Source organism: Dasypus novemcinctus, chromosome 2, assembly GCF_030445035.2.
Source record: "Dasypus novemcinctus isolate mDasNov1 chromosome 2, mDasNov1.1.hap2, whole genome shotgun sequence".
Classification (NCBI taxonomy): domain Eukaryota; kingdom Metazoa; phylum Chordata; class Mammalia; order Cingulata; family Dasypodidae; genus Dasypus; species Dasypus novemcinctus.
Genome location: NC_080674.1, coordinates 140240496 through 140267662, shown reverse-complemented (window position 1 = coordinate 140267662; position 27167 = coordinate 140240496). Strand labels below are relative to the sequence as shown.

Here is a 27167-nt window from a genome sequence, read left to right as displayed (position 1 = left end):
TTTTTAAGGCATTGTTCTTGAGGAGCGGATGTGACTCAAGCGGTTGAGCACTGCTTCCCACATGGAAGGCCCTGGGTTTGGTTCCGGATGCCTGCTAAAAACAAATAACAACAATCAAACAAATGAAAAAACCAACTCAGGGGAGCTGATGTGGCTCAGTGGTTGAGCCCAGCTTCCCGTATATGAGGTCTGGGATTCTATCCCCAGCCCTGGTACCTAAAAAAAAAAAAAAGGCAATATTCTTGTTTACATTTTTATTTAACAGAATTCGGGGTAATTAGGACAGAGGCTGGTTTGCAAAGTTCATAAGCCTTGAGTATATATTTTCTTCACTTGCTACACTAGCATTTTCCCTCTAAATTTGTTTACAGTACTTACTAATATAAGGGACTAAATATATTTCAAGAAACCCAAGTACTTTGTTATGACTAGTCTTCTACATAATGCAAATCAGACTAAATTAATGAGATTTAATTCCTCTCAGTATAAACTCTAAGGAGTGTTTGCCGTGTAGTGCTTTTCAAGTTTTGTTTAGTTTTCTGTGCATTTGTATTAATAAACTGCTTTTAATTTATTTTGCCATTTGTACTTTTCATTATTATCTCTTAGCCTCCTCAGATAGTATAAATGTAGTGCTCTATTGAGCAGAATATTTCTTTCTGGATGCTGAAGACCTAAAGCTTCAGTTTGACACTTTCTCAATTTTCCAGGTATGAATCTGAGATTTTACAATCTAGCACTTAAACATTTGTGAACATTTGACAGTACATGGTTTAAGTAAAATTGGAAATTGATTATTTCTGTACATGTTTTTTTTTTCCTTTTACATGTATATTTTTTGTAGATACACTCTTTTGAAAGAATTGCTTTAGAAACAACATAATTCATCTAATATTATTAATGCTTTTATTGGATTAATAATACATTGAATGTAGAAAAAAAACCCTACTCTCTCATTGTTATCAATGTAGCTGAAAGTCTTAGGGAAGAAATAGAAGAAGATGGGTGACATGTTCTGAAACCCAAGTTTTAGTGAGTCTTTGTGACCCTTATAAAATTTGACTCATCAAACAGTTTTGTATGTCTGTTGTATGTCAAACATTGTTTTTACCACTGAAGGGGAGAAAAGGGGCCTTAAACGACATCTGTCTTTCTTACGCTCCAGAGACTTGGGATGTGGGAGTGAGTAGGGAGTAGAGATAGAATAACAGCAAATAACCCCAATGCCAGGCAAGCATTAAGTGACAAACTTTAGATACAAAGAAAGTATTTAGAAGTGGATGATTTTAGTGGTGGAGGAATCTTGGAGGAGTGTTGGTTTATGGTGAATTTTTAAAATGGATGTATTTAGAAGTGAGAAGAAGGAAGGCTATTCTAGGTAGAGGGACTAATTTGAGCAGAAACCTGGATCTGAATGTATGTAGGTTATTTTCAGGCTCAGATAAAGCCTACAAGGTTTATAAAAAGTAAGTAAGAATTGAACTGTGAACTGGGATGAGAATTTTGGACTTAGATTCTCTATAGAGCTTGGCATTATTGATGACGTTTAAGCAGGAGAATATCTTAATTAGATCTGTTTTATCAGCTATAAAAGTTATTTTTAGTGTATATATTACAGAGTTTTAAAATAACATACCTCTGTGTTTTATAGGTATTTTTATGCCTTTAAAGTAAGAAACTGAGTAAAGGGATTGTTTTCTTCTTTATAAAAGGAATTCTAAAACTTGATTTTTAACCATTCTTTTCCCCATTTATTCATCTTTAAAGATGAAAATAGACTTCTCAGTTTAATTTAATTATCCATATGCTTTGGAGTTTGGGGATAAATTTATATAAGTTAAATTTAGTTTACATGTTTCTCCATTATTAATAAAAGCCCATGAAGTATAATTTGACCGGTATTGGTTCTAAACCAGCTACATGGTATATAACTGCAGGACCACAGAGGAGGGAACTAAGTTGCTGGACATTTAGTATTATTACAGAAAGAACATTGTCCAGTAGAGGCAGCTGGTCTCGAGTAATATGAATCCTCATATTATATTCACTCTTAAGGGTGAGCATGCTTGTACATGTGTAGCAAGCATTTCTACTCTTGAATTGAGATGCATTTCTACTCTTGAATTGAAATTATCTAGTATTTTTAAAAATAATAGTTTGATAAGTGCTGTTTTAAATTATATGTTGAAAAATTGAATTTATGCATGCTTAAGGACATAATAAACATCGGTCATGATACCGTTTGGCCTCTAAGATGAGGAAGTGAAGTTTTGCTTTGTAAGAAGACGCTTAATGGAAGAAGTGAATTTTGAGTTACATTTAAAGGATAGAAGTTAAATTGCTTCACAGATGGGCAAAGAAATATGTTCTCTTCTAATCTGTCTGAAATAATTGCAAATGCTGACTCCTCAAATATTAAAGGGTATGCTGAATTAGAATTTGTTTTGCAGAGTGGTGTCTGATTTCATTATAATATGAAGTACTAATTATTTCAAGTTTGAGATACTACTATTTTGTGTTATTAGATTAAGAATATCATGCCTTCTAGGTATTGTCTCCTAGTGAGTGAGAGAACCACACCTTTCTAATCAGGCTGTGAATTCATTAGTTTGCTTATTCAAATGATTGTCTGCTATGTTATATTATAGTTATGCAATGCTGAATAAAACAAATACAGTACCTGTTTATTATCTATGGAGAGAGGAGATATTAAAGAACATAAAAATAATCATATATTTAGTTGTGATGAAATACTCTGAAGGATACAGAAATTGTCAAATGAATTTCTAGAAGCTGGAAAGAGTGCCACTAGTTCAAGAAGCCAAAAAAATGACCCTTGGTGGGATCTGTCTAGAAAGACATGAGATGAATGTGGTGAGCTAAGTAGGAGTTTATAGGCCATGTTAAGGACTTTAGAGTTTATCCTAAGATAAGTGGAAAGCTATTGTTTAATTTTGAATAGGTGACATAATTTGGTTTGTGTTTTTAAAAAGATCACTTGGGATGCTGTATGGAAAATGGATTAGAGAGAGACCCAGAGGAAGCAGGAGTCTGATTACTGGGCTATAGCATTTGTCTGAGTTGGAGATAAAATGGTGGCTTGTTTTGAACATTGGCAGTGGAGAAAGATGTGGACAAATAGATTCAAAATGTATTTTGGAAATCTGTTGGCTGTACAACATGGTGATGGATCAGATGTGGAGAGAGGGTAAAAAGGGTTCAGCAATGATTCCTGAGTTTAAGCAAGAGCAGTTGGTTAGATGGATGCACCATTATTAAGATGAGGATGAGGATTGCTGGTGGTAGAGTGGTTACAGTAGGAGAAACCAGATCAAGAAATCAATTTTGGATGTACTAAGTTTGAGACATTATCAAACAGACCCCCGGATCTGTGGTTCTGTATCTCAGAAGAGAGAGGAGAGAGGTAGGATTAAGAGCTTATTTGGATATTTGTTTGTGGTCATATAGATAGTATTTTAAGCCATGGGGATGGCAAGAAGAGAATGTAGAATAAATCAAAATAAGATCCATGGCTGATCCTAGAGAAATACAGACTTTTAAGAGGTCTAGTAGGTAGAATGAGAGAAACCAAAGGTGCTGGGAAAACTCAGAGAGCAGGGTGTTAAGAAGCCAAGAATGTATTAACAAGCCTTGAGTGGTTGAGTATATTTTGTAGGTCAAGTAAATTGATGAAATGTTCGTTGGCTGTAGCAACATGGAAATTATTGGCAACCTTGTCAAAGTAGTGGAGTGTTGGGAAGTTGGAAACAGCTTGGAATGAGTTGATTAGTGGTTGACTCTTATTTTGGAAGACAGTTTGGTTTTTTATCCTGAAGTTGAAGATTGGCATATTCCGCAATCCCACCTCTAGGTTTCTGTTCTATAAAAACTCTTACTCATTGGCACAAGGAGAAATGTGTAAGAATGTTCATTACAGCATTGTTGGTGATGACAAAAATAAAGAAAAATGAAAGAAAAAAAAAGAAAAGAATTAAAATCCATTGACTGGAGAATGGATAAGCAAAGTTTTATGGATACACAACAGTGAAAGTAAATGAACTACAGCAACATGAATCAGCCACATAACAATACTGAGAATAAAAAGTTTAAGAGTTTTAAGAGTATGCCCTGTTCATAAAGTTGAAATTTATGTAAAACAATTCAATGTTTTACTTAGGGATGCATACATATTTAGAAAAAGTAATGATTAACACCAAAAATAAGGATAATGGTTACCTCCTGTGGGGAGAGTGCATGGGAAATGTGATCCAAGAAAGGTACATAGATAGAGGCCTTCAACTGTATTAGTAATGCTATTTTTCTGAGGTGGTTGGTGTATTGCTCCTTGTACCTTGTGTTAGTGACCTTTTACAAAATCAGTGGTTACTGAGGAAGGGGAGAATTCACTGAGAATTCTTTTGAGAAGTTTGGCAATGCAAGAAATAGAGAAGAGATAGGTAGTAGCTGGAGAGATAATTAGGGTCAAGGTAAACTTTATTTTTTTAATTTATATATATATTTAAAGAAGATCATGTTTGAATGCAGATAGAAAGGATTCATTAGAGAAGGAGAGCTTAACATTGTTGGAGAGAAGGCAGTACCTGATTAAGTTCTGTGAGAAGATGTCAAAATGGGATGATTGTTCTGGAATAGGAAGAAACATACTTTCTCCTTTGTAACAAGAGGAAAGAAGAGAATGGATTTAGATGCTGGTAGTTTGAAAGTTGATGGCAATTGATGTGAAAGTTTTTCTTTATTTCTCTTATCTTTTTATATGTCCACTAAGACAAGTTCATTTGTGGAATAGAAGTTAGGTTTGGGAGCAGGATTGTTAAAGAGAGTCATAGAACTCTGAAATTCTTTTTTGAATGATAGGAAAATGTATTCATCAGAGAGAGTAAAATCTCTGAAGGTCCAGTTGAAAGTGATTTACGATTTACAAAACACGATTATGAAAAATTCAGGATAATATTAAAACTGTGATAAAGAAAGCAAAAATGGTGTGGTCTTATTATCTTCAGTTTCAGATTTTCACTACATTATTTTATATTTTATGGCCAAAAAGTCTTATAGGTAACTTTGGGGCAAGGGTCCTTCTGTGCAAAATACTGTCTTGGGGCAGAGGTTTCCTTATACCTGGCTTTGATCTCCAGGTATAAAGCCTTTGTTTCCTTGCGTTTTAGGATGTGACCTCTACAGAATCTCTCATAGGTAGAAAAATCCTGCCAAATGAGGGCAAGAGGGGTTCCTCCAACTGTGAGCTTTGTGTTTAACACATTGCACTGTGGTGAAGTTATAATTTAATAGCAATTATAATATAGTGCATTCTAAAATAATTATAATCTTATAATCAAAACCTTGTTTTAACTTTGGGTTTAAATCACTCAATCTGGCAGCAGGATAGCTCCCATTTTAATTTTGATAAAGTCCAATTTATCTTTTTCTTTTTTGTTACTTCCACTTAGGGTATCATACTTAAGACCCATCCAAGGCCACAAAGATTTACACCTGCGTTTTCTTCTAAAAGTTTATAGTTTTAACCCTTACATTTAGGACTTTGATTCATTATAGTGTGAAGGGTATGGGTCCAACTTGATCCTTTTGCATGTGGATATCCAATGCCATTTGTTGAAAGGAATATTTTTTCTCTAATGAAATGTTTGGCACCTTTATCAAAAATCAGTATATCACAGAATGGACACAGAGAGCAGACAACGGGGGGTGGGGGGGGGAAGAGGAGAGAAATAAAAATTTAAAAAATTTTAAAAAATCAATTGATTACAAATATGAAAGGTGTATTTCTGTATTCTCAATTCTATTTCATTGGTCTTTTTATCACTGTGTCACTACCATACTGTGATTACTGTAGTTTTTGTAATAAGAATTCGGAAAGTATGAGTCCTACAACTTTGTCTTTTTGGTAGATTATTTTGAATTTCCATATGAATTTTAGGGTTAGTTTGTCTATTTCCTTAAAGAAGTCAACTGAGATTTTGATAAGATTGCGTTGAATCTGTAGCTTGGTTTTGGGGAGGATTGCTATCTTAACAATAATAGTAAGACTTCCAATCCGTAAACGTAGGCTGTCTTTCCATTTATTTAGGCCTTCTTTAATTACTTTCAATACTGTTTTTGGAGTTTTCAGAGTATGTTTTATACTTGGTCATAGTGAATTATCCTTTATATATATATTGCTGGGTTCTGTTCACTAGTATTTTGTTGAAGACTTTGTATTTGTGTTCATAAGTGATCTTGAATCTGTAGTTTTCTTATAACATCTTTGTCTGGTTTGGGTATCAGGGTAACACTGGCCTATTAAGTTGGGGCTTTATGAGTCCCCTCTCCTGTTTTGGGGGAAAGTTGTGAAGGATTGATATTGAATCTTTGTTACAACATTTAGTAGAAATCACCAGTGAAGCCATCTGATCCCGGGCTTTTCTTTGGGGAAAAGTTTTTTTGATGATTAATTCAGTCTTTTTACTGGTTATATGTCTGTTCAGATTTTCTTTTTTGAGGGCATAGTTGAGAGAGTTATGAATTGATTATGTCTTTTTAGGGATTCTAAAATTTCATCTAGATTATCTAATATGTTGGCATACAGGTTTTCATCGTATTCCCTTATAATCCTTTTTATTTCTATAAGGGTCAGTAGGAGTGTTCCCTTTTCAGTTGCTGACTTTAGTATTTTGAGTCTCTTTTTTTTTGGTCAGTGTAGCTAAATGTTTGCCAGTTTTCTTGATCTTTTCAAAGATGCAACTTTTGGTTTTGTTGATTTTTTCCTATTGATTTTCTTGTCTTTTTTGTTTATTACTCTTTTTTTTAAATTTTTTTATTTTTTATTGACTTTGTAATAATATTACATTAAAAATATATATGAAAAATATGGAACGCTTCACGAATTTGCGTGTCATCCTTGCGCAGGGGCCATGCTAATCTTCTCTGTATCGTTCCAATTTTAGTATATGTGCTGCCGAAGCGAGCACTGTTTATTACTCTTAATATTTATTATTTCCTTTCTTTTGCTTTCTTTAGGTTTAGTTGACTCTTCTTTTTGTAGCTTTTTATTTTTGTTGTTATTTTTTGTTTGATGTACGAGAGACTGAACCTGGGACCTCACTTGTGGAGAACTGATGCTCAACCACATCAGCTTCCTAGTTTTGTTTTTTTTTAAGGTAGAGAGTTGTTATTGATTTACAGTTTTCTTTGATAATACTGACATTTACAGGCGTAAATTTTTCTGTAAGTATTGCTTTAGCTGCATCTCATAAGTTTTGTTCTTGTTTTCATTCATCTCAAAGTATTCTTTTTTAAGATTTATTTTCCTCCCCCACCCCCCATTGTCTACTCTCTCTGTCCATTCACTGTGTCTTCTTCTGTGTCTGCTTGTCTTCTTTTTAGGTGGTACTGGGAACTAATCCCAAGACTTTCTGGAGTGGGAGAGAGGTGCTCTATCTCTTGAGCCACCTCAGCTCCCAGGTCTGCTGCATCTTTCATTGTCTCTCCTCTGAGTCTGTTTTTGTTGCATCATCTTGCTATGCCAGCTCTCCTTGCAGGCCAGCACTCCACACGGGCCAGCATACCGCATGGGCCCGCATTCTTTCTGGGGTTATAGAAATGTTCTACAATTAGAACGTGCTGCTGGTTTCACAACTTGATAAGCTTACTAAAAGTTACTGAATTGTGCATTTAAACTTAGGTCAATATTGCCTAATTATAATATGAGATCCCATATACCTCCCCACCCCCCTCACCCCAGTCCTCCTCCCATAACCACAACCTCCTCCATCATCATGGGACAGTCATTGCACTTGGTAAATACATCTCTGAGCACTGCTACACCACATGGTCAATGGTCCACATTACAGTTTACACTCTCCCCCAGTCCACCCAGTGGGCCATGGGAAGGCATACAATGTCTAGAAACTGTCCCTGCAGTACCACCCAGGACACCTCCAAGTCCTGAAAATGCCCCCATATCACATCTCTTCTTCCCATTCCCACCCTCGGCAGCTACCATGGCCACTTTCTCCATCTCAGTGCTACATTTACTTCACTACTAATCATATTAGTTCCAGAATAGAGTATCAGTAAGTCCACTCTAATCTATACTCTATTCCTCCATTCTGTGGACCCTGGGATGGTTATGTGCACTCCACCTCTGTATCAAGAGGGTGCTTTGATTCCACTTGGACGATGAATGCAATTCTCCTGTTTGCAGTTGTAGGCACTCTTGGCTCCCTGGTGTGGTGGTTGACCTTCTTCACCTCCCTGTTACCTGGCTGGGGTAACTCCAATAAACCAGAGGGTAGGAGTTGCACATCTGTTGAGCCTCAGGGGCTGGCTATCACATGGAGAGTCCAGAGATTCAGGTCCCCTGAGTATACACGAAACCCCAGCACCAGCCACAGGTCCGGTAAAAGTGACAGGAGAGGCTTGTGGACAAAGATCACACCTGAGTCCAACTGCATCACACTCAGGACCACAAACTCCAAAGTAGGACCAACTGACATGGCACTAAACTCCATCTGCCATGACCATAGAACCTGTGGGTCTCTGTAGCCCTCAGAAGAACCAATACCTGGGATTGTATCTACATTGGCTGTCTCTGGGACTCTGCTGAAGTGTGCATAAGGGTGACCCTTCTGATGACCTCCTGGCTCTTTTTTGGAGACTCATAGCCATATACACTCATTTGTCCTTTCCATTTCCCCCTTTTATTCAGGGTCAAAAAGCATTTTTAACTGCTGATATCACATGTAGGCTGAGATATTCTGCTCGTCTGAGTTGACCCTTTTATTCAAAGTCGTTCTCCAACTACATCATCAGCTGGTACTTGGTAGTAATCCCTTGGTGCCAGGGAGGCTCATCCCTGGGAGTCATGTCCTACGCTGGGGGAAGGCAATCGGAGTATTTCTTAATGTCCCCTTGTAATTTCTTCTTTCATTTATTGTTTATTTAGGAGTGTGTTTAATTTCTACATATTTGTGAATTTCCCAGTCTTCCTTCAGTTCTTGGTTTCTAGTTTCATTCCATTGTAGCCAGAGAATATATTTAGTGTGATTTCAGTCCTTTTAAATCTATTGAGACTTGTTTTATAGGCTAACCTGTGAATGGGGTCTGTTCTGGTAAATATTCCATATGCACTTGAGAAGAATGCAGTTTTCCTTTTGTTGAGTGGAGTGTTCTGTAGATACATTAGGTGTAGTAGTTTATGGTGTTGTTCAAATTCAGTGCATCAGTCTCTTGAATAACACCAGATTATTTTAGTGACTTGAGATTGCAGTTGTTACTGTTGGTGAAACAAAGTTTAAGCAGAAGGTTATCCTGAACTGCTTAGGGGGTACAGTAGTCTGAAGTCCATCAATAAAATCATTAGTATTGAGGAAGAGTTGACAAATATTTTCAAGCTAATAATATTTCTTTATTATTTTCTGTTAAACAGCTTTATTGAGGTATAATTTACATTTCATAATATTGATCTAATTTTAAATGTACAATTCAGTCATTTTTAGTAAGTTTACCAAGTTGTGAAACTATCAGCACCTTCTAATTGTAGACCATTCCTATAACCCCAGAAAGAGCTCTTGTGTCCATTTGCAGTCATTCCCTTATTCTTGTAAAATGTTGTAATAACTTCTCTCATCTGATCTTTATCATCAGATGAAGTAGTATGGGCATTTTATAAAAGATAAACATGAAGGTTAAAGGTGTTACTTACCTAAGTCATAAAACTAGTATATTAGATAACCAGAACTAAAAATCAGGTGCCTTAATTTTTGTCCATCTACTAAATTACAGCACTTCAGTTCTTGTTAATTGTTGACTGGTTGGGATATTAGATAACTGGAAAATAAAGATAAAGATAGCATGGTGTCTGTAGTATAGAAATGTGAAATTATTGAGATTAAGTATAGTTATCCAACAGAAACAAAGAATGGAAAACTCACAAAGAGACTGAGCAGATGCAGATCAAGGGGAAAGGAAAGAAAGCACATAGAAACAAATCAAGAGACTTGGAGAGAGTATGATAGATTGAACAACTGCAGTGAAGTTTGTATCTTATTGTGTAGGAATTGAGAATGCAGACATAGCCTGGGGGTAGAAATTGGGAGTGGGTGTGGAGAAGAAAGCAGAAAATTTAAAGAGGTGGTCAGTAGAATTAAGATGCACAGTTTAATATACGCTTTAATCCTGATTTTATATTCCTTGCTTAAGATAGATGACAGGTTAGGAAAACACAATTATTATGTAATCAAAAGACTATGACTTTAATAGAAAAATGGACAAAAGATGTGAAAAGTAATTTCACAAAAAAAGAAATAGGAATGGCCTATTGAAAAATTCTAATTATCAAAGAAATTCAGTAGAATGCAGTTGACTGTGAGCTCTGTTAGGTGGAAAACCATCTGGGTACCATTATCCATTTTATTTCTAGCTCATACTACAGTGCTCTATTCTACTGTTCCGCTGGCTAAGATAACTTCCTCTTGGTCATCTTGTCAGTAGAGAGGGTGCTTACTGGGTGCACAGATGGTGGTGTGCTGAGAGCCTTTGCAAAAGCTGGGCTGCTGACTCTGCAGTTCCTCCTGCTGCCCAAACTGCTGGACCCCACTGTAGCAAGTTTTTGTTTTGTTTGTTTTTGTTTTCTTTTTTTAAAAATGTATTTAATTTATTCATTGCTCTCTGCCCCTTGTTGTTTACATTTGTTGTGTCCATTTGTTGTGTGCTAGTCTTCTCTTTCTAGGAGGCACCAGGACCCAAACTTGGGACCTCCCATGTAGGAGGGAGGCATTAATCACCTGAGCCACCTCAGCTCCCTGCTTCGCTGCATCCCTCATTGTGTTTCCTTACGTGTCATCTCACTGCATCGTCTTGTCCCGCCAACTCACTGTGCCAGTCTGTTGTCACAGTTTACAGTCTTGCCTGTCTTCTCTAGGAGGCACTGGGAACCAAACCCAGACCTCCCACATGGTAGGTGAGAACTCAGTCTCCTGAGCCACATCCACTTTCCTGTAGCAAGTTTTAATATCTGGTGTGGCACATTCTTCTTCTTTTCCCGTGACTAGCATATAATAGATGCTTGATGCATATTTTCTAAATTATAAATACTAAATCTTGCTTTCGATACATTTAGGATGTCTGTTTACCTTAGGGAAACAGCCTTGACATGCTAGATTGTGTCATTTCCTAGCCAAGCATCATGTTGCAGTGTAACTTTGTCACATGTAATAAATAGTGACCCAGAGTTGTTGTTGAGGGGAATTGGATGATCGGTCTGAATTTGGAAGGGGAAGCGGAAGGGGAAGGCTAAGTACCTTCGGCAGAAAATAAATACTTTAGTTTCCAAGGTGGGGATGGTTTGATAGTAAATCAGTGGACTGAGAAGTACTGAAAAGTATTCACGTGTTCTAATACATAAACTTTATTAGTTTCTTCCTTCTGTCTTTTATTTAGAAAAATTTCAGGTTCACGGAGTGTAATGAATATCCATACACCCTTCACCTAAATAATACCAATCATTAACGTTTTACCGTCATTGCTTCATTCTTTCTCCATATATGTGTGTATGTGTGTGTATATATATATATATAATATATATTTGGGTAGGTGCAGAACCATTTGAGAATTGGCAGGCATGATGACATTTCACTCCTGTATACTTCATTATATATCTCCTAAAAATCAAGGACATTCTTCTTCACAACCCACATACCTTTGAGAAGTTTAACATTGATATGATTTATCTGAAATACAAATTTAAATCTCCCCAAGCTCCCCAATAATGGTTGTCACACTATCTAACCCCCGCCCTGATCCAGGATCTAGGAAATGAGGATCATTTCTTCCATTTAGTTGTGTCTTCTGGGATGTAGAACTATTCTCCAGCCTTTTTTTTGGTCTCACGGTGTGGACATTTTTGAAGAACTTAAGCCAGTATTGCATAATTCTCTCAGTTTAGGTTTGTCTCCCTAGATTAGAGGTAGGTTAAATATTTTTATCAGGAAAACTATTTAGGTGGTGATGTGTCTTCAGTGCATCACATCAGGAAGCACAGGATACCATTTTGTCCCATTGCTGATGATGTTAAGTTAGGCCTGATTAAGAGTGGTGTTCACTATATAACTATTTAACAATTACTCTGTAATTAATAAGTAGTCTTTGGATATTTTGATGAAGTATCTCATTTCCCCTCGCCCCAAATTTTCATCCAGTGGTTTTAAGTATCCATTGATGATTCTTGTCTGAATTATTACTTTAGTGGCTGCAACTAAAAGATTTTCTAATTCTCTTATTTCTTCTGCATTTATTAGTTGGTATTTGTATTAGTCAGCCAAAGGGGTGCTGATGCAAAAATACCAAAAAAATGGTTGGTTTTTATAAAGGGTATTTATTTGGGGTAGGAGCTCACAGATACCAGGCCATAAAGTATAAGTTACTTCCCTCACCAAAGTCTATTTTCACATGTTGGAGCAAGATGGCTGCCGACATCTGCGAGGGTTCAGGCTTCCTGGGTTCCTCTGGCCTCAGTGCCTTTGTTTTCTTCACAAGGTCAGCTGTAGACTATTAAGTGAACATCTCTCTCTCCCTGGGGCTCCAGCTTAAGACTTCAGCATTACACTCCAACATCAAAACTCCAACATCACCCTCAACTCTGTCCTTTGACATGCCTTTTATCTCTGAATCCCCACCCACCAAGGGGTGGGAGGACTCAGTGCCCTGATGGCGTGGCCCATTCAAAGCCCTAATCATAACTTAATTATTCCCAGGTATAGATCAGATTACAAACATAATCCAGTATCTATTTTTGGAATTCATAACCATATCAAACTGCTACAGTATTCTTCTATAGAGAAGGGTATTTCCTCCCTGCTTTATTTTTTTATTTAATTTTTTTTTATTACTATGGACTGAGGGATTTTTTTTATGGGGTTATATTCCATTCTTGTAATTATCCATTTTGGTGTTAAAATATTTCTAAATTTGACCAGTGAGGGTCTGTTCAGATTGGTTCATGGGCCTCATTGAGAACTTTTTTTACTGTTACAAGATGTTTTAGACTCACTTTCTACTTTCCATACTGTAAGTCCCAGAATTCACTATTTCTTGGAGAAGTTTGAGTTTTAGTGGGGAAATCAACATCTGGAATGATGGGTGTGCTCCTTTCTGCTGGGATATCACTGCTCCTTGATTCTTTCAAAGGACAGAGCTAGAGACTGTGTGTGTGTGTATATGTATGTGTTTAAACGTGAGTTCACAGTACTATTTCTAATTCCTAACATAAAAAGGTGCTTTTTCTCCTTATTCCATTCTATATATCTCTCTTCTCCCACAGTTAAGATTCCTGGTTCCCAAAAGTCTTAGTGTATTTACTCATTTGCTCAGTGTTAAACACAAACTAGTTTAGAAATTGCTATACCATACCACTATGAACAACAAACCTAGAAATAAACTTTAAGATCTCTTTGCAGTTCTTTTTGTCTTTAGAATGTTTAGAATTAATGTCTCAACCTACTATAAGTACTTAATGGGTACTTAAAACTTAAAATTTATCTTAAGAAATCGAAAATTTCATTTGGAGAACTGTGATGTAGCAATTAGTTAATTTTAACTAATTTAACTACTTCACTTTCAGTACAATACATAGACATATGCTGAGGGACATGCTATAAAATAATTTTTGTCTTTACAACAAAGTATCCTTCAAATTGACTTATTTAAATTTCATGTTAATTTTAGTGGAGTGCAAATTACTGGAATCATTCCTCTTGGGCAAACTTTATTTTATCTTAGAGATAATTGATGTTCTAAGACACAAGAGAAAAATACAAATCATAAATTAGATATGAAAATAAGGCAGATAAAGAAGAGAAAAGAGATACAAATAGGATATTGTGAGATATTTGTTATTATAAGCAAATCAGTTGTTATAGCTCTTAGCTTCCTGGAAGCCTTTATTAAAAAAAGAAATACTCAGCTGAATGGATTTCAGTTGTTGGAATAAAGGAAACAAGATTTCTGTGGCATTGGATTATAGAAGGAATTTTATTGTGGGAATCTTCAGCAACTTCATCTCTATTTTTGCAATAGAAACACATGTTTCTTGAATGGGTATATCAATGCTGTTAAATATATGAAATTAAATCATACTTTAAAAGGTGTTTCTGTTGTTTTCTGATCTTTCAGGTATTGAATTTAGGAAATTGGTAATTAATATGCCCCTTGTACTTTTTCAGATACAAGTTTTTATTTTGGCAGCACCATAGCTTAAGTGACGTACTTGAAACTTCCTTTTTAAGTGATAGTTAAAAATAGTTATTAGTTGGTTCAAGTATGCATGAGTGCTCTTGTTGTTATTCTCTGAATACCTAAGTATTTTATTCATTAAAGCAAGATTCAGATTTTTTTTTATGGTTTCTATGGTGCTATATACAAGGGAGACCAAAGAAAGCACACATTATTTCCATGCTTTGTAATGGCTTATATTCTTGTTTAAGGTTACTGGAAATTTGTATAAATAAGAAGCAACTTAAATACACATTTGGAACACTTCTCTTAGAATGTCTTTTTTAAAAAATTTTATTGATGTATTGGCATGATACTAAATTGTGCAAAGCAGAAAGTGTTATCTTTGGATGTGTACTTTCATTGTCTCAACCTCTAAAACAAGTTTTCAAAAATGTACTGGTTTTACTCCCCACTCTAATTTTACATTTATAGTTTTCCCCAATCTTGACTGACTTTAATTTTTCAATTAGATTTAACTTGTGAATCATAAAGCTAGAAATGCTCCATAGGTGCAACCTGATTCTGCCCACCCTGTCCCCCTTGGCCTTCAACAGGACACTTTTTTTTTTTTTTTTAAATACCAAACCAAACCAGGACTTATGGTTTAATCTTTCTCCAGGCATGGGTATTGCAGAGCCTCTGGCAATCTCTTATCCTAGGGTTTGACAGCGTCTTCATTATTGTCTGTTTAACCAAAACTCCTACTCCTGTAAATGAGCTAGTTCCCTTGGTTTGTTCTAACTGAAAATAGAACATACCCTCTTGATTATAGAACTGGCTTTACCCCCATTCCAAAAGACTTTTTCTTTTTCAATATAATTTCAACTACTCTTACTAACCCAAGTTAATTTTAGATACTATTTCTGAAAGCCTCAGTTTTGGCATTTATTGAGGTGTTATTTGAAATATTAATATATTTAGAGCAGAAATGTCGTTTTTTAGGGAATCTAGAGCAACAGCAAAGCTGAGGTCAAACTGCCATAAGGATGGACACCAAGGAAGCTGTGTTTGGGACAAAAAGAAATCAAGATAAGGTAGATGCAAAGTAGAGACAAGCGCTGGACCCTGGGGGGAGGGGGTGGTAAGTGGGAGCGGGTTTTATCACCTCTGCTGGTATAAAGAATAGTTAGATTTCTGAAGAGGAAGCCGTGAAAGGCTTATACGAAATATTGAGGATTTGGGTTTAAGTACTGTACTACCTTCTCTCTGAACGTACAAGTTTTAGCTGACTTTTAGCTAGCAGTGTACTTTAAAAATTGTTGGGTGTTTTGATGGGGGTGGGTCCTAATATTCTGGGTTAGTGTTTCCTTTCTGGATAGTTGTGGAAGAACTATTGGTATTAATTCATTAAACCGTTACCAAACCCCAACTTCAGTTACTAATGCCTGTTATTACTTGGCAGTCAAAAGGGAATCTCCGATTGAAGCATTAAACTGACAAATCAGTACCAAAAATTTAATTTTTCCTTTTCTTCTTGTGATGTAAAGATTGTGTTTCTCTTCATAGCAACATGAACCGTGAAGACCGGAATGTGCTGCGTATGAAAGAACGGGAAAGGCGGAATCAGGAAATTCAGCAGGGTGAAGACGCCTTCCCACCTAGCTCTCCTCTCTTTGCTGAGCCATACAAAGTTGTAAGTTATCCTTCTTTTGAGTGTTTTTCCAATAAAGCAACATTTAAGATATTTTTAAAATTTTTTTTATTTTTAAAGATATTAAAGCAAGATTTTTGCTTTGAAAATGTTTTAAAATTGAATTTTTATATTAGAAAATTATTATGTATTGCTATTTAGCGGTTTTCCCTTTCCTCCAAATAAAACTCACTTATTTTAGGTAAACTTTTCATTGGAGTATACTTGCATACAGAAAAGTGCACAAATGGTTAGAGCTATGTGAATTTTCACAACATGAACACACTCATAATTAGTATTCAGCTCAAGAAATATAGAACATTATAGGCACTAGAAGCCGTTCTCAAGCCCCCTCCCATGTATTCTTTTTTTTTTTTTTTCCTTTTCTTTATTATTATTATTAAAAAATTTTTTTTGCTACTCTGTACTCTTAAAATGTGTTCTGGATTGGTCAGACATTCACCAAACCTAGGGAAACATTTCATTTTTATGAGCTGTGAATTAAAATTTTTATGAATCATTATCTGTGATCTACTATTTCCTAGGTACTCTTTGGGTATAACATCATTAAAAGATGAATATTTTATGAATACTTTTTTGCTCCCTATTTCTTGCCATTTGGTTACTTAGTTTATTAAATTTCACTAACAGTATGTCTGAATAAATTTATCTTCAGTATCAGTCTGGCCCTTTTTCTCTTATCATAGGCTAAATTCTCTGATTTTCATTCTAATGTATTTGTTGCTTAATCAGCAATCTAAGATTTATAATAAAACATGTTCCAGACATGTTCAATAAATTTGAACCAATTTGTTGTGTTTGATTTGGGATTATATAGAATATTAGATGTGGTACCATTTCTCATGGCTATTGTAGCTTTAGTGGCCATAATGCCTCTTTAACATTTGGTTTGGCTTTGGATTTCATTTGAATTGTTTTCCTTACATTATAAAGGTTTATATTGTACATAATAGTAATAAAACTATAGTACAACGATAATGATCATTGTTGGCTTACAGTATGAGATTGAGAGCGTTTTTTCTGATAAAGTGCTAAAGTACAACATGTCCTAGATTTTTACCCTATTACATTTAATGTTTATAGAAACCATTTATAAGATTTATAAAAGCCATTTATTTGGCGCTTTTAAGTATTTTCCAATTTAAAGGTGGTCATACTATCATTTTTTAAAGTGTCACTCAAAACTTATATTATGGATTTAAAAAGACATGTTGAAAAAAACAAGAGTTTTGTCCAAAATCTATGAGTCATCCTGCCATTTATTTTGTAATTACACTAATGAAATTGGATTTGATTTTGATCTTGGTATTGTCTATAAATGGAAGTGTGTTTCCTCTGTTTAAAAGAAATCAGACTGATTTTTAAATTATTGATTCATACCAACCTCCAACAACCTCCAAATAGTGGTGGTTCAGTTTTCTTTTTTTAAACCCTCAAGTCTATTGTACCTCTAAACTTTTTTTTAAAGATTTATTTATTTATTCTCCACCCCCCCCACCCCCCCGACCCCCGCTCCCAGTTGTCTGTTCTCTGTGTCCATTCACTGTGTGCTCTTCCATGTCTGCTCCCATTCTTGTCAGTGGCCTGGGTCTCTGTATCTCTTTTAGTTGCGTCCTCTTGCTGCATCAGCTCTCAGTGTGTGCAGTGCCACTCCTGGCAGGCTGCACTCTATCTAATGCTGGACGGCTCTCCTTATGGGGTGCACTCCTTGCACTTGGAGTTCCCCTAGTCGGGGGACACCCCTGCGTGGTACGGAACTCCCTGCGCATATCAGCACTGCGCGTGGGCCAGCTCCACACGGGTCGAGGAAGTCGTGGGTTTGAACTGCAGACCTCCCATGTAGTAGGTGGATGCTCTATCCAACTATCAGCCAAGTCCACTTCCCTGGTTCTGTTTTCATTCCAGGTTAATGTAACCACTGAATTTTCTTTCTTCCATGTTCATAAATAAGGATCCTAGAGCTTGTAGACATCCTGGACTTTCTTATTACCCAAGAATAATTCTCTGAAACTTAAAAGTAGGCACTGTTGACTTTAAAAACTTACTGGTCACAATTAGAAGCCAGAATTTAAATTCTTATCAACTACTGGATTTCCTTCTTTATTTGTTGTTTGAGACTTTTATTAACTTGATGAGTCACAGAAACAGAGGGAATTAAGATTTTAAAAACTCAGGTGTAACTTGTTTTACTACATTTTTGTTTCTACCGCTAACCATAATATTTAATTATAAGGAATAAGATGTTTTCCTAGCCTGCCAGATATGAGAGTTGATTAATCTGCTGGCCTGGTACTTAATTACATGAAGGCAGATTCTTTAATTTTTCTGCTCTTCAAAAGACTTTTGCTGTTATGCAAGTATGTTTATTGATGAAATTCAGATATTTTTCCTCCTGGAATTGTTTATCAGTGGCCTAAAGAGTATTTGTATTTTAGTAAGGTTACTTTTAGATACTTTCAGTGAATATTTTTCACTATGAAAATTGTGTATTTGGAGTTAGCTTCCAGATGTTAACCTCAAATTATGAGGTAAAACTTCCCTTTAAAAGGACCCTTTTCTTTTCTTTTTTAATCTATTTTTTATTTTAAAAAAATAGATTATATAAATGTTACATAAAAAATATAGGGGATTCCCATATGCCCTGCTCCCAACCCCTCCCACATTTTCCCATATTAACAACATCCTTCATTAGTGTGGTACATTTGTTGCAATTGGTGAACACATTTTGGAACTTTGCTGCTAAGCGTGGATTATAGTTTACATTGTAGTTTACACTCTCTCTCGCACAATTTTATAAGTTATGGCAAGATACATAATGACTTGTATCTGTCATTGCAATGTCATTCAGGACAATTCCCAAGTCCTGAAAATGTCCCCATATTATACCTGTTTTTTCCCCTCTCCCTCCCTTCAGAACCTCCTGTGGCCACTGCCTCCACATCAATGATAAAAGTTCTTCCATTGCTAAAATCACAATAAGTCTGTAGTAGAATACCAGTAAGTCTACTCTAGTCCATCATTCATTCCCCAGTCCTGAGGATTCTGGGACAGTGATGCCCACTCCATCTCTAATTGAGACGGGGATTAGATCCCATGGGACAGATGAATGGGACTATCTTGCTCGCAGTTGCAGACTCTCTCTGTTCTTTGAGATGGTCATTGTCCATCATCATCTCCTTGTTAGTTGTCCTTGGTGAGTCCAATGAACTGGAGAGTAGATTTTCCAACTCCCTTGAGATTCAGGGTCCAGCTGGCACATGGACAGCCCAAAGATTTAAGTCCCTTAGACATAGATCTATCAATTCTAGCACTAACTATAGGTTCATATAGAAGGGGCAGAAAAGCCATGTGTAGGGAAACCCCACCTAAGTCCAACTCTGGCATACTGGGGAGCATAAGTTTAAAAGGAATCTTTTCCATTTGAAATTTGAAAGTCACTTTAGAAGCATATTTTATTTCTGATTTTGCAAATTGTATAGTTTTCTTTTACCTTTTTTTTTTTTTGTAGACTAGCAAAGAAGACAAATTATCAAGTCGTATTCAGAGTATGCTTGGAAACTACGATGAAATGAAGGATTTCATAGGAGATAGATCTATACCAAAGCTTGTTGCAATTCCCAAGCCTGCAGTACCACCAACAGTGGATGAAAAATCGAACCCAAATTTTTTTGAACAGAGACATGGGAGCTCTCATCAGAGTAGCAAATGGACTCCAGTAGGACCCGCACCCAGCACTTCTCAATCTCAGAAACGTTCCTCAGGCTTACAGAGTGGACACAATAGCCAACGGACCAGTGCAGGTGGCAGTAGTGGCAATAACAGTAGTGGCCAGAGGCATGACCGTGACTCATATAGCAGTAGTGGGAGTAGTAGCCGGAAAAAAGGCCAGCATGGATCAGAACACTCCAAATCACGCTCTTCCAGTCCTGGAAAACCGCAGGCTGTTTCTTCATTAAGCTCCAGTCATTCCAGATCTCATGGGAATGATCACCATAGCAAGGAACATCAGCGTTCCAAATCACCTCGGGACCCTGATGCAAACTGGGATTCTCCTTCCCGTGTACCTTTTTCAAGTGGACAGCACTCAAATCAGTCTTTTCCACCTTCATTGATGTCAAAGTCAAGTTCAATGTTACAGAAACCCACTGCTTATGTACGGCCCATGGACGGACAGGAGTCCATGGAACCAAAGCTGTCCTCTGAGCACTACAGCAGCCAATCCCATAGCAATAGCATGACTGAACTGAAGCCCAGCAGCAAAGCACATCTCACTAAACTGAAAATACCTTCCCAGCCTCTGGATGTAAGTTACATTTTTAGAGCTTTATTTTAATATTGTGAATATTTGAAGTAAGGTGCCATGAAATTATGAGTGACCTTATATTGCCTCTTCGCCTTAAAAGTAAAAACTGTAAAAGCTTAAAGAAAGACTGAGTCACTCTCAAGTGGATTCATAGAGCGCTTAGCTTCCCCTCTTAGGCAATAGAGGGAATGTCATTCATTTTTTTCAAAAGTTAAAATGAGAAATAAGTTACAGAACAAAAGCATGATCCATGATCCATCACTACCGTAGATTTTCACCTTTTAATTTGATGGAATAATGCATTAATAATGCACCTCGTTTTCTTTTGTTTAAAAAAAAAATTAACTTCTCTGTTACTGCTCATACTCTTGAGTAAGATGCATGTCATGACTCTTGGTAAATTTTAGGTCTTTCTCAGGTTTTTGGAGATGGTAATGTATGGTTTGGATGCTGTGATCCTTTTGTCTGGTTATACTTAAATAATTGAAACAGCTGCTGGTTTGAAATTTACAGTATTTATAACTATATACAAAAACATACTCAGAATAACCAAAGAAGTTAACATTCATTGTAAAATAGTTGAAATTTTATCTTTTAATGTAGTTCTTACAGTAAAAAAATTAAACAGTAATGTCAGTAACCAAAAATCATAACTCATAGCTCAGAGGCTAGGGAAGAATAAAATGCTGTTTTGAGAACATTTGAAAATCTTCCCTGTGGCCTTGATAAACTCATTGTAGTGGCATTTTCCTCCTAATTACTTCTCTCAAGAAAACAGTGCAGTGGTAATTTATTCTTTTTCAACAACGTAATCCTTTGAAGTATGCTCGAGTTCAAATTCTGGTTCTGTAATTCCCTGTTTGTACCTTAGAATAAGCATCTTAACTTTTGTGATTTAAGAAAGATTATGTAAAATGTCCATCATGTTCCAGACAAATAATCTTTCAATAATATTCATTTATCTACTTATTTGTTAATGTGAAATGATGTATCTCAATATCGTGCTGTATTCATACGTAAATAAACTTTAATATTTTGACAAACTGCTCACCTGAAAATTTATATTTAAAACATTTTTTCTAATCTAAGTATAAGAAAGATAAAACTTTTACAAATCTTTGAAAAATATAATTAAGTTCTCAAGCCATGAAGTTTCATTAAAATTTTTAGTGTTTGGAATAATTTCCTTAAAATGTAAATTTTTCAAAGATTCTAGTTTGTATTCTGATTTGGAGTAATGTGATCATAGATAGTACTTTGACTCTTGTTTCATTTCTAATCAAGTTTTTATGCCTGTGTAGCAGATGATAAAAATCTAATAATAAATGACTCCCAATATAATGCATGTTTCTTTCTTCTGAAGGCATCTGCTTCTGGTGATGTGAGCTGTGTGGACGAAATTCTTAAAGTAAGTTGTACAGTTTCAGTCTCTCTTGTTTAATTATGATGCTCTATCACCCTTCCCTACCCTACTCCCCTTATATTTCAAACAGCAGATTGCTTACATGTGTAACTTGATTATGTCCATCAAAAACAAAGACTGTGTTCTTCTTATATTCATACTTAGGTTCCCAGTCACATGATTTGTTTACTATTTGCCTTAAAAGAGTTGGGTTTTATGTTTGTTAGTAAAATAAATTCTAGTCAACAGTTTGCCTTGAAAAGAGGAAGAAACCATATTTAACTTTGCACATTCTCAGGTTTACCAATTAATAATTTGAGTGCTAAGGCACTCAGTAATGTATTAATCCATTTCATTTAGAATAGCTTGATTTTCAGTCATCTCTACATATACCGGTCAAATTCTACAATAAAAGATCTCTGAATACTGCACATTTGAGGTGTTTAATGGTATATGCTTAAAATTGACACTGACCACAAAAATTGCATTCCACTGTTTGGCAGAAAAGAAAGTTGGTATGTCCAGGGAAGAAGTGGCAGTGACAAGTTTTGGGTCAGTAGAGAAAAGATGCAACTGTCAATCAACATAATATACTTTCTTGTTTTTCATAAGCTACTGAATTTTTGTATTTATACTTGCATTTCTTTTAAAAGACAATACTGCATTGGCTGCTTCCAGTCTGTCTCTCTCGTTCATTCCTTTAGCCTACTACAAGCTCTCTTTTACCTCTGCTGTTCTGCTGAACCTGTTTCTTTAAGGCCACTCTCTTCCCTCTTACCAAGGGGCTTCATTTAAGTTTTTGTTCTCTGCTGTTTTAAAGAGTTTTAGTTGTTGTTGTCCCCCCCCTTCCCCTTGGAATCATCATTCTTCCTACCTTGACTTTTGTGCTTCATTGTTTTTATTTCACGTCCACCTTTCTTGTCTTTCCTTCTCTGCCTTTTGGGAACCCTTGTGTCCTCTCTTAATTTCTGAAGTATGGGTACAGTCTTCTCTTTGAGTTGCTTTGTCCTTCATTCTCATGGTCTTATCGAACAGCTATTCAATTTTCCTTTCCTGCCTTGGTGTCTTTTGGATTTTGGCTTATGTGTCTTTAATTGCCTCTTAGCTAGGTTTCCATTTGGATTTCTCCCTGCTTCTTCATATTCAACATGTTTAAAGCCATACTTCTATTTCCTTCTATTAGTAGTACTGCTATTTTCCCAGATTTCTAAGTGTAGAATCCTAATTATCTCTTACTTCTTCCTCTCGTGTTCTGTTTAACCATAAAGCTAGATTTAGACTTTGAAAATTCCTTAAAAATATCCTTTCTGTCATCTTGAGCTTGAATTGTAGTATGCAGTCCTCACTCTGCCTTTCCTGTTCCTGAGCCTCCCTACTCATCTGTTTTCTGCATTGCTGTCAGCTTCTTTGCTTGAATCTGTTTTTCAAAACTTAATTTCCTTCTCAGAAATTGTCAGTGGCTCTCTAAGGCCCATAGAAAGAATAGAGTCCAGATTTAACGTTCTAGGGGGAGGAGATCTGGCTCAGGTTGTTGGGCCCTTACCTCCCATGTGAGAGGCCCCGGGACAGACAAGAGAGCCATCTAGGTGAAGGGTGGATAAATTCTTAAAAAATAAATCCTTTCAAAAACCAAAAAACAAAAGTAACATTCTAGACCTTTCACAGACCAGTGCTAACCTCCCCCACTGCTGATTGACTACTTTGGTCAAACTGGTTTCCCTAAGCCATACACTTTCCTGGTCTTTTAATTGCCTCCGTAATACAGACATTCTTGGAATGTGTTTACCTTCTTCTTATTGTATCTAGATTCTGTATTTCCTTAGATTACCAGTGAAGAATTCCTGTATCAGACCACAGTGATAATTCTGCTTTGAATCTCATGTAACATTCATTTTTCAGTTGCCATGTACACAAAAAGTCTAAGGTAACATATGTTTTTCCACCATATCCTGAAAAATGCATGAATTTTAATACCTGGAAGAAACCTTAGATTTTTTACATTTAATTATCTCTTTGATGTTACTGACCATTTATTCTACATTTTATATGTTCAGGGCTTGGCACATGGCCTTTAATTAATAGGTGCTCAATCATTTGATGATAATCAGATAGATTTTTCTCTCAAGAATGTTTTTGTATTTGAAGTATAAAATGCCAACATTGAAAACCTGGGATAGGTGTACTTCCATTTTCCTTCCCTATTTACCATGTGCAAGGAACTTCAGAACTGCATTCTTTCTGTGTTTTCTTGCTATTTGTAGTCATGTTATTTTAAAATATTTTTCTTTAATTCTAGAAGAAATATAGGTTTGTTATAAAAATATTGATTTATTAATCCAAGGCATATTAATTGAGCACCTAATGTGTGCCAAGCATTGAGGATACTATAGTGATAAGAATGATAGTCTTTGTGCCCTTTGAACTAACATTCTAGAGCAGAATGTAGGAAATAATCAACTATATAATACTATTTCAGGAGATGAAATGCTATTTAAAAATAAAGCATTTTGTCAGAGGAATAGCGCAAGTGAGTGTTTTAAGAAGTTCAGCTACTGTGGACTTGTCAACTACCCTTGTTTGTTTCGCCTTCTGTCATTCTTCTGCTCACATGTGTAATCATTGTTAACTATCTTTCTAGAAATTTTTTTTCATATATAAACATTTACTAGGACATGGGCTATGATTTTTGTTTGTCCTTTAATAATATACTGTGGACATCATTTCATATCAGTAGTTAAATTTCTTATTTTAATGTCTGCTTGGTGTTCCACTGTATGCATTGTCTGTCTTTGGACACTTAGGCTATTTCCATTTTTAATTATTAGCGCTTTGAGCATGCATTTTTACATAACTCTTGTTGTAGCTTTAGGGTAAATTCCTAGAAATTAATAGCACCTTTGATTTATTGAATTTTTTTAGTCTACCTGATGGCTTACTAAATGCCAGAAGAAAAACACTCCCTCTACTTATTTTAAGTCTGATATCTTTCCCGCCCTGCTTCTCTATCATATACATTGTGATCATATCCAAAACTCCTCGGGCATATTTGGCATGTGATCAGAGAGCAGGCATTGAATGAAACCAGACTTAGGGCCTTGCCTGTCTGTTTTCCTCTCCTGTGCTTTTGAAGTCTGTCTTCTGATTTCCTCCACCTGACAAAATTTTCCTATCAGTGCATGGACTTCCTATGATGAAATTGCGTCCATCACTTTCTAGGTGTGTAACCTTGAATAAATAAACCTTTGTGCTTCAGTTTCATCCTACAGAGAATGAGGATAATAAAGGTATCTACCTCATAATGTCATTGTATTAAATGAGTAACAGACATGTAAAGAATTTAGCACAGTGTATGGCCCATTAAAGGTAGACAGTAAATGTGAGCTTCTCTCATTATGATTAATGCTCTCCTCCAGCTCCCACAGTAGCATTTTACTATGTGCCTTGTCTTTGATTTCAGGGTGATTTCTGTAACTATTCACAGGTGTCATCACCCTAACTGTAAGCTCCTTTAAGTCAAGGAGTGCATATTATTTATCCCATACTGCCTTGCACATAATTGTGCTTAATATTTATTGATGACATATGTATTATTTTGGAAGAGCAATCATGAAACCAGTATTTATAAATACAAATCTGGTTTTAGTGGCTGTATAATTTTTATCCTTGACCTGGTTGAAAACAAATTGTAATAATTACATTTCAGGAGATGACGCATTCATGGCCTCCCCCTCTAACGGCTATTCATACACCATGCAAAACAGAACCTTCCAAATTTCCTTTTCCAACTAAGGTAAGTAAATAAAATGTGTCTTTGATACTGTGAGAAAACTCTAATGGCTTGACTAAATCGTATGAATTTAAAATTCAGTCTTGCCATTCCCATTCTAGTGGGAGATAATAAATAAGTAAATAAATAGATACTTTCAGATAGTGATAATTGCTATGAGGAAAATAAGTAATGGGATTGAGAGTGTCTCAGATTGAAAAGTATTGAGGAAGCTTTGAAGGCAATATGGGGGAGAGACTTAAAAGGCATTATTGATGTTTGTTGCAGACTGTTATGGTATTCTAGGCTAAAGGTGGTAAGGGCATCTCAAACCATTGTCTGAGGAATCTCTTTCCATAGGACATAGCAGTCATACTTAAGTCCTATAGAAAGAATTTCCTCAGACAACAGCTGCAAGATCATGTAAAATCAGCAGATTTATTTATTCATAATTAATTATTACTTACACAAGTAATAAGAGTATAATGTCTTTATGAAAGTTTGATGAGGAACCCTAATAAGAGCCTTCCTCCAATTCTGCTCCCCATTTCACCAGAGCCACTTTCATATGTATCTTTTCAAGTCTTTTTGTACGTACTTAAATATATTTTATATGTTATTGTTACATGTAAGAATTTTCCAATATTTTATTTTTTTTAATACCCTTCCTTGTGGCTTTTTGCATACTGTCTGCCCTCTGTGTCCATTCCCTGTATGTTCTTCTGTGTCTGTATTTATTTATTTTATTTCCCCTCCCCCCTCGCGGCTTGCTTGCTGTCTGCTCTCTCTGTTCATTCGCTGCGGGCTCTTCTGTGTTCTCGCTTGTCTCCCTTATTTTTGTTGCATCACCTTGCTGAGTCAGCTCTCCGTGGCGTCTGTGGGCCCAGTGGTGCTCTGCAGCGTGTGGGTGAGCCTGCCTTCACAAGGAGGCCCCAGGACGCGAACTGAGGGCCTCCCATATGGTAGATGGGCACTCATCTGATTGAGCCACAGCTGCTTCCCTCATATTTTACTTATACACAAATATATTGTCTATCTTTATAGTCAGCAGTATGTCTTGGAGACCTTTCCATGTTACTACATATAGAGGGATCTCATTTTTTTAACTGCATCCATAGTATAAATGCATCCTAGTTTATTTAGCCTTTCTTCTTTGGCATTTAGGTTGCTACAGTTTTTCATTCCTATAATCATTGCTTCAGTGGATATCTTTTTTAAAGCTATTTTATTGCCATTTTTAAATGGGGTGCTTGTCTTTTTGTTGTTATTTCTTTATATATTCTGGATATTAAACCCTTTATCTGATATATAGTTCCCAAATATTTTCTCCCAAATATTTTCTCCCATTTTAGAGGTTGTCATTTATGTTTCATGATAAAATCCTGTGAGGCACAAAAGTTTTTAATTTTAATGAGGTCTCATCTATTTTTCCTTTTGTTGTTTGTGCTTTGGGTGAGATTGCCTAACAAAATCCTGAAGATGTTTTCCTACATTTTCTTCAAGGAGATTTGTAGTTCTAGTTTTTATATTTAGCTCTTTCGTCCCATTTTGAATTGATTTTTTTGCAAATGGAGATCAGTTTTCTCAGCATTACTGGTTGAAGAGACTGTTCTTTTCCAATTGAGTGGTCTTTGCTCCCTTGTCAGAAGTTAGTTGGTTTTATATAAATACGAGGATTGATAACTGGACTCATTTTACTTCTATTGGTCTATCTGCCTGTGCTTTTGTCAGTACCATGCTGTTTTGTTTACTGTGGCTT

The 27167-nt window shown here is 35.9% G+C and overlaps 1 protein-coding gene and 1 non-coding gene across 4 annotated transcripts in view; one reads left to right on the top strand and one right to left on the bottom strand.

Annotated features, from left to right (window-relative positions):
- Nucleotides 1–27167, top strand: part of AFF4 (ALF transcription elongation factor 4) — a 114945-nt gene that overhangs the window by 15772 nt on the left and 72006 nt on the right. For 2 of the 3 annotated variants that reach the window (XM_058278639.1, XM_058278629.2), the window contains exons 2-5: nucleotides 15793–15919; nucleotides 19446–20240; nucleotides 21604–21648; nucleotides 25346–25432. In XM_058278639.1, coding sequence (XP_058134622.1) covers nucleotides 15797–15919; nucleotides 19446–20240; nucleotides 21604–21648; nucleotides 25346–25432 — 1050 coding nt within the window. In that variant the 5' untranslated portion in view covers nucleotides 15793–15796. Of the gene's footprint in view, nucleotides 1–15228; nucleotides 15321–15792; nucleotides 15920–19445; nucleotides 20241–21603; nucleotides 21649–25345; nucleotides 25433–27167 lie in introns of all 3 variants that reach the window. The other variant, XM_058278618.2, reaches the window with a different exon arrangement.
- Nucleotides 6877–6983, bottom strand: LOC111763682 (U6 spliceosomal RNA). The gene has a single exon (XR_002796509.1). It is a non-coding gene; the product is annotated as a U6 spliceosomal RNA (small nuclear RNA).